This window comes from Carassius carassius, chromosome 43, assembly GCF_963082965.1.
Source record: "Carassius carassius chromosome 43, fCarCar2.1, whole genome shotgun sequence".
Classification (NCBI taxonomy): domain Eukaryota; kingdom Metazoa; phylum Chordata; class Actinopteri; order Cypriniformes; family Cyprinidae; genus Carassius; species Carassius carassius.
Window position 1 is genome coordinate 23,974,195 of NC_081797.1, and position 8,426 is coordinate 23,982,620.

General features: G+C 36.4%; 1 protein-coding gene across 1 annotated transcript; it reads left to right on the plus strand.

The window, feature by feature from the left end:
• Positions 1-275: 275 nt before the first annotated feature.
• On the plus strand, positions 276-7,826 carry LOC132124651 (transmembrane protein 178B-like). The gene is made up of 4 exons (XM_059535769.1): positions 276-888; positions 2,757-2,870; positions 6,200-6,337; positions 6,553-7,826. The coding sequence occupies exons 1-4, from the start codon at positions 543-545 to the stop codon at positions 6,807-6,809; spliced, it is 855 nt and encodes a 284-aa protein (XP_059391752.1). The 5' UTR covers positions 276-542; the 3' UTR covers positions 6,810-7,826.
• The last annotated feature ends 600 nt before the right edge of the window (positions 7,827-8,426 follow it).

The window sequence follows — 8,426 nt, forward strand, 5'->3', positions numbered from 1 at the left end:
CTAAATGCTTCTGCATTCAACATTGTGGACAATTCTATGCTTCCAACTTTGTGGGAATAGTTTGGGGGAGACCCCCAATATGTGACAACTTGTCTCACGCATCCCACATTATTTCCAATTAGAGTGATAAATGTTGTTCAGGACAAACCGCTTAATAATAATAATAAACAATAAAAAAGTTTTAATGGCAGAAAATCTTAAAGCTCCTACATTAGACTTAACCTTTTTATCCATCAAAAATAAATGTTTATTGGGTATAATATCACCCTGACACGTTTATAAGATTCAAAAGAAATTCCTTTACGGAAACATCGGCATGCCAGCTGCTGTCTGACGAATCCGGGGCGCTTTCATCATCAGTGTCGGGATTGGTCCTCCTTCATCCCGAGTCCAAGCGAGCAGCAGCAGAGGCACAAACATGTCTGTCTAGAGCTCCGGGAGCATGTGTCATGTGTAATGTCCTGTGATGTCGGGTTAATCATGTGTAATGTCCTGGGATGATATGGGCTCGGCGGAAGATGTGACAGTTGTGCGCAGGCATCATGAGGATATTAACGGCGTCGGGGCTCTTCCTGGCCTTCTGCTCCATCGGGCTCTTGACCATGGCCATCAGCACGGACTACTGGTACGAAACAGATGCGCGGAAACACCGGGACCGATGCAAAAAATACGCCAGCAAGAGAAATGACCCAGGATACATATACATCTCCAACCAGAACCTCCCACTCAGGATGCGACCTAAAGCGAGTCCTCTGCGGGAATCCCCGCACCCTGAGCCGGTCACGGAAGCGCGCTGCAGCCGCCGCTACAACTCAACCACAACCGGACTCTGGAGGAAATGCCACCGAGAAGGGTTCGATCTGGAGAACGAGGACCTGATTTTTAAAGGTGATGATGATGCTAAATGGGCCACACGTGAGCAGTACCCAGATTTGAAGCTGATGTTGCACAGCTGTAGTGTGTTTATGTGTTTGTTGAACCTGTGTGAAAGAGTGTTGAAGAATGTTTGGCGCTATCCAAGGTGCTGATCTCTAACATCAGCACCAACCACACGCTTATGTTCACATTTATCATATTTCAGCTCAAATACAGAAACAGATGGAGACTGTCAGGGCAATGGGATCCATCTGAGGTCCAAAGAGACCATGAGGCCCTTTTATTAAGGGCAAACTCACTTAACCTTCTCTGGTTCAGTACATTTGTTTCTTGTTTTTAGTTCCTTGTGATCACTCTAATGACAAAAGCAGAAATAGAGTTAAAAAGTGGTTCAAAAATATACATTTTCTTTGATGCACTGGTGCTTCTAAAACATTTCTGTCCTTAATGTTATAAATTATAAGGTCTTTCGGGGCCATGAGATGCAGATTTTGGTTCTCACCTGAAGATTAATAGAGTTAATTAAAATTCAGTCGATTTTAAAGATTAATCCGACTGTTCTTTTTGGTGTCTGAGAGAAAATTTATAATTATGTTTAATTTAGACAAATAATCAACGTGTTTAAGCATTTTCCACACATATGTTACCCAGGTATAAAACATAAATCCATTCAAGTTTCTGACTGATGTAGTACTCTCCTGTCAGTGTGTATATTGCAAAATTGTAAATAAACTGTAAAAAAATTATATATATATTTTTCAGAGTGTTCCTGCTGGGATCAAATTGTAACCAAATGGAAATATTTTTACAATATACAGTATATATATATGTGTGAGGGCATGTTTTTGTGCCATATCAGGACACAACTCTGTATAATGACATGGGTATGACACAGGTATTACAAGGAGAGGGTGACTTATGAGGACATAACCCATGTCCCCATTTTTCAAAACGCTTATAAATCATACAGAATGAGTTTTTTTTTTGAGAAAGTAAAAATGCACTGTCTACTCATTTATTTACTTTTTTTAAGAATGAGTATGGCTAAAGTTACCAATGTGTTGCTGCTGGTTTGAAATAAAACCTAGACCAAAATATCAAGCAAGTACTAGTTTTTTTAACCTTGTGATGCTGTTTAAAAACACATTTTTAGTCAGCTGAACATACTTTAAGTCAAGTGAAAATAACATTAAAAGTTGAAATTACATATAAAATTTTTTTTTATAAAAAACTATAAAAACTCAATCAGCTGAACAAAAGATCTTAAGTTGGGAGACATGTGTCCTTACTCAGTGAATTCAGTGAACTAATTTGTTTAAAAGTTGAGTAAACTAAAAAAAGTGCAGCAAATTACCTTGTAATTTTAAGGTAAGTCAACTTTTCTTTTTTTACAGTGCAGGGATGGGTTCCCCAAAGAACCCTTCTGTGAACAGCAAACGTTATTTTTCTTATTGTAAAGATTCTAAAGAGCCTTTATCCATTATTGAGAAACTTTGTGCAATATAAATTTCCCATGGATGTTACAGGTTCTTCATGGACCCATAGATCATGCCACTAAAGTGCCATTATTCAGTTATAAATATTTTTACACGTACAGTACATCACTGGGACCCCAGACAGGAAGTGAAGTCAATCTCAGCACGACATGAGAATTGATTGACTTTCTTGCTTGATTTTGTTTATGGTCCGGTTACAACTTTTAATGATCATTATTGAAATGAAGGCATTGGGACCAAAGTTAAGGGCCTGAATATGTGTTTAGATGTTTTTATGAAATGTGTCTAGATTGCTTCTCTATGTAGACTTTCAAACACACATGTATCATCTGATCTACACTACTATGGCTGAAGTTATCAGATTGTTTCTGTGAATTTCCACAGGTTTGCTTCAGCGTTGCACTCCGTTGAAGTATTACTATACGTCTGTGAATATCCCACGGAATCTGCCAGTGAACATCACCAAGACAATAAGACAAGACGAATGGCATGCTCTCCGTAAGTCAGATCATGTCGAAAAAAAAAGAAATAAATGTAACTCTTTTTTTTTTATTAAATTAAATTATAGTTGCTTATGAAAACGTTAACGATTACAAAGAGAGTTACATCTGAATACTTTCACACAGATACGATTGATTTCTTTCCCAAATTGCATTGACTGCTCTAAAGTATGTGACACCAATATTTCAGGATTGTTCAGTTACTGCTTTATTATTTCCTATTTGGGCTTGTGTATATGCTTTATTTTTTAAGATTAACAGTTTTGTTTCCCAAAGCATTGTTAGATGCAGTGATTATTTGGAAAGATTTGATTTAAAAAACAGCATCATAGCTATTAAACTATTAAGATTACTAGGTTATATAATGACATATAAATGTCTAATTTGTAGAGCAATGAGGAAAAGTTCAATGAAAATGCATGCATTGTCTGTATATTCACCACAAGGGGCAAATATGATGAGGTATGTAAGCACTAAAATAGCACAATGCATACACTAAACTGGTTATTGCAGAGGGAGGTGTGTTGTGTGCTAGACATTATTACACAGTATTTCAGTTTTTGAATGTCCAAATCTTTTTGCATTGTAACAAACTAGATTAAAACTTTTTTTATTTTTTGGGGGGGGGGGGGGGGGGCAAGTTTTTTTAGTTAGTTTTAAAAGCTTAACAATGTTAAGTTAAGTGAAAGTTTTAAATCTGTGAATTCAAGTCAAGTCACATTCATGTATGTAGCGATTTATTCAGTAGCAAAACAACATCACAGTAATAAACCGAGAGATGTTTATAGTTGACGATCTGACAGATAAAATAGCTCAAAGACAAGATGTGCATCTCTTGTTGTGCTGACATTATGTCTGTTGTATTGAATGTATTCCTTGTGAAAAAGTACACTTAAGAATATTGGAGTTATACTTTATTTTAAGGTGTTCTTGTTACACACGTTGCATGTACTAACTAATGCACTTAATGGACCAATACGCCAAACAGATTAATTAATAGATTAATTAAAGCAACACTATGTTACTTTTTCTGTGTACAAAATTTGCTAAATGTCTATAATGAACGAGTACATCATAAATTAATCTACAAACCGCTTTTAATCTCATCCCAAATCACTAAGGTCTATTTATAATCATTTTTGGACTATATTGTAGCCTGTTCGCCTGTTCGGGTCGTCACCGCTGCGGAGTTACACATACCTGCGTGAATCGCCATAGACACAAACTCGGAGAAGTAGCTCCGGTTAGAATGTTCTTCCGCGGGATGCGTGCAGTTCTGTTTATTAACCGCTAGAGCGCCAACATTTACAAAGTTTAGCTTTAACTGTTAGATACAATGTACCTAATACCTATTAGGTTCATGCTGTAGTTCAAAACAGTTTTGCTACTACTGAGTTGGGATACGGTTAGAGTTAACGATGTGTTTGATTTAAGTTTATTTTTTAAAATATTGGTACAATGGAAAAACATATTGTCTGTTGTAGTAGTATGTATCTACTGATTAATTTCAATGTTACATAGTAAAGTTAAATATTTATTAGTGCAATAATACAATTTAAAAGCATACACTGTTACACTTTATTTTAAGGTGCCCTTGTTACAGTGTAATTCTACATTTAAGTACTGAGGAACATTAATTAACTACGTTCTTACTATATGGGTAGGGTTCGGCTTAGGGTTACTTCCATGTAATTATGCATAATTAATATTAATTGTAATAGTAAGAACATGTAACATGTAACAAAGACCCCTTAAAATAAAGTGTTACTGTTACACATACACTGAATGTTTTTAGACACTTAATTGCATGTTCGTTTAATGAAAACGTATAAAATCACATTTATATGACATGCCGTTAGTTGAACGTAACAGTGTTTCACTGAGTCAGTTAAGTATGTTTAAATGCTTATTTGTCTATAATTTCATAATTAGCTCTGTTGTCTTTGAAATAAGGCTAAAAGTATACTACCAAATGTGAAAAATATATTATACTTTAAAAGCATTTCTATTGAAAATGTATGGTACTGTATGTAAATACATTTGCAAAAACAGATAACTGTTTTTCATGTTTTATTAGCTGTATTTGTTTGTTATTTTTAAGTTAACCTAATCAAAATAACCCAACTGCAGTTTGATTGAGATTAATGGAATGCACAATGAAAAATCATGATTTTTGAAAATGGTTAAAAGTTATATGTTGTTGTAAATGAACTCTTCATTTGTCGTTACATAATGCAGTTTAGTAGATAAACTGATGCTTAATGTAATATTACATGCTTTACATGTCATTTATACTAAAAAAGTGTACTTTTTTAAAGCACAAAAAGATTATTACAGCAATGCTTCAAAATTTACTTTAAAGGGGTGGTTTACTGGGTTTGTTCTAGTCTTGATTGTGTTTATGGGGTGCAGTCTAACATGTGTTCATGCTTTGTTTTTTTTTTGTTTTTTTTAAAAAACATTATTTTTCACATAATTGACTGTTATCCCACACCGATCTGGCCCTTCTCTGACAAACACCTTGATTTATTTCCTGTTATTATGAAGCCCCTCCCTCAAAAATACGCGATGGGCTGAGATTGGTCAGCTGGCTCAGTGTGCTGTGATTGGCTAAAGCGCCTCGAGCTGAAGATCCCGCCCCTCTCAAGCTCAGAATGTGCTCCGGTTGTATTATAAACAATGAAGTCCTCTATATTGCTGATCAATTTGATCCTGATTGAGATGCAGAGAATATTAATGAAGAGGGTCGTGTAAAACCTGTGGAAGCACGGCTCTTAATGGTATGTTTGTTTGTTGTTTTCTCATACTTTTAGATGCACTGTTGTTTGTAAATGCTACTGCTTCTGTTCTGGTTTTATCCTGATTACAGCTTTTATACAGCAACGGTACACCATGTATAACACTTCTGATTGCTATGTGAAATGTTCCCAGGGGCGGGGTTTATCTAGGATTGTGATGTAATGGACCTGGGAAGAAGCTCGTTGTAGTCCCTTACCAGCTGTTTTTGTAGGCATTAAACCGCCAGAATTTTATCTCCATTTGCATTGAACTTTCAGCGCTGCAACTTTGCAGATATTGTTTATGTTCAAACAGCAACATTACAAACTAACTAACATTAAAAGAGTGAAATTGCTATCAACCACCCCTTTAAAACTTAAAATCTAACAATTGAACAAAGTGCATATATTTCACTAATACCATCTGCAAGAACCATTTTTTTATAATATACTCTTAAGATTTGAAGTACACTACAAGTGCACATTCAGTACAGTGAAGCGCACTTAATTTTTCCCAAGCGATCCTTCAGCTCTCTGCTTTCTCCTGCAGACTTGCAGCGGATGACGGCAGGTTTCATCTGTATGGCTGTGGCCATCATTCTGTTTGGCTGGATGGTTGGTGCGCTGGGCTGCTGGAAACACAATGAGCTGATGCAGTATGTAGCTGGACTGCTCTTCTTGATGGGAGGTGAGACGCACTCAGTGCAAACGACCACTAGATGGCAGCTTATTACTGAGACAAGAAAAACAACAACAACATTGAAAAAGCCTGTGATGGCATACTACTGCTGTGCACAGTATGCAGTGTTCTGTATCCACAATGCTTATCTTGAGTTTACTTTGAGTTCCTACTGTGTTGTTATGAACTCACTGTGTTGTTTTGTTGGCGATCACACTTCACAGGCACCTGCTGCATCATTTCCTTGTGCACATGTGTGGCTGGCATTAACTTCGAGCTCTCGCGGTACCCACGCTACCTGTACGGCCTTCCGGAGGACATCAGTCACGGGTACGGCTGGTCCATGTTCAGCGCGTGGGGCGGTCTGGGTCTGACGCTGCTGGCTGGGTTTCTGTGCACTCTGGCTCCCTCCCTGCACAGTCCCCAGATCAGCAGCAGCAGCAGCACACACAAACCTCGACAGGAGAACGGCATTGTGTGAGGCTCGCACACTCCACACACCATACTGCACAGACTCATCACGCTGATATAGACAAGGTCTTTACATGTCAGAGAGAAATGGCAAATAAACCGTCACACATACAGCAGACACTGTGCAGACACTCTGCTATAATACGACGGTGAGAATAAATCATGATGTAGAGTGCAGCTGAGCTCAACATGCTGGAGCTGAAAGAAAACATGCACTGCAAATATTGTCAATCAGCATGATTGTCTTATTTTCCAGAAAAAAAGAGTGGGGAAATCTTTAAAGGTGCTGTATGTAAGATTTTGACTCTACTAAAGCATAAAAATATCATAATATGTTTGCAGAAACATGCTAAGTTAAAATACTTGTTTACCTGAAAAACAATACTACAGTCAGTTATTCTCAGGGCCGGAAAAGTTGGTCTATGTTTTAATTCACTGCCAGTTTACCCAGTTGTATTTCAGCACCCTTGGTTGCTCGCTGGCGGAAAACAGCGTATTTCGTTTCATTCATCATCAAGTGCACTCGTTCCTGTTTGTGTCATCAATCTGGGAACCTGCATGTGCCTCAAGTCTGAGGAGAAGGGGCCAGGTAAAAAAAAATAACCCTCTCCAATATTTTGAATTTGGACTGCAATACCTTGTTCAACCACAGCACCTTTTAAAGTATAGTAGTAGTAGCCCTTTAAAAATATACACCTTTTAAAGTATATATTTAAAACAATTGTACTGGCAGATAATGACATTAATAAAAAAGACCACTTAAGTGTGTTAAACTAAAAAGTGCACTTTCCAGTAATGTCAATTTAAAGGCTTTACTTTAAAGTTATAGTATGTTTTAAAAGTCTTTTGTTATGATTTAAAGAAGCACACATATTTTGTGTTAACTAACATAAAACACATGTAAAATACTTTTGATAATACACTGAAAATGAATAGATTTTAAATTAATTAAACTGCAACTTGCAAATGTAACAACACATATATTTCAATACATGCATACGTACGAGTTTCAACAGAAAGTGCAGAAAGTTGTCAGTACACTTTACAGTACACTTTAACCAAAGAGAATAAATTATGAAATTACATATAAATATATACTTAAGACCTATAAGTGGGTCAGATGTACTGCACTAAATATACATTAAGAGTGCAATATATTTTCTTTTAATTATAATCATAATGCAAATAAGTGTTCGAAGACATTGTATTCTGTTTGCATTCGAGAATATTCTATATATTATTTCCATAAAAAGTACTCTTTTTAAAAGTGTGCTAAACTGTACCTTTCTTTTCAAAAAGAATAGCTCTGATGGATGTGACAACTAGCCCCGGTGTCTCCATTCTCGAAAATATAAAATAAATATTTCGTGAATTCATATTGGTTTAAGGATATTTTTACTGGAAAACAAATCAAAGATGCTGATTAGACAAAACACAGTCAGACAGGCTTCTTCTCTGGTTCTTAGCTCATATTTTACTGAAGATTTGTGTCTCTTATGGTGCTCTCTTTCGGTCTTTATCTTTGTCTCTCATTATGTTCATTATGTATGTATTAATGATTGACTGTTTTTTTGCTTTTCCCATCTGTTTCTCCCCTCCATTCTCCTGTTTATGTCTCTCAATGGAT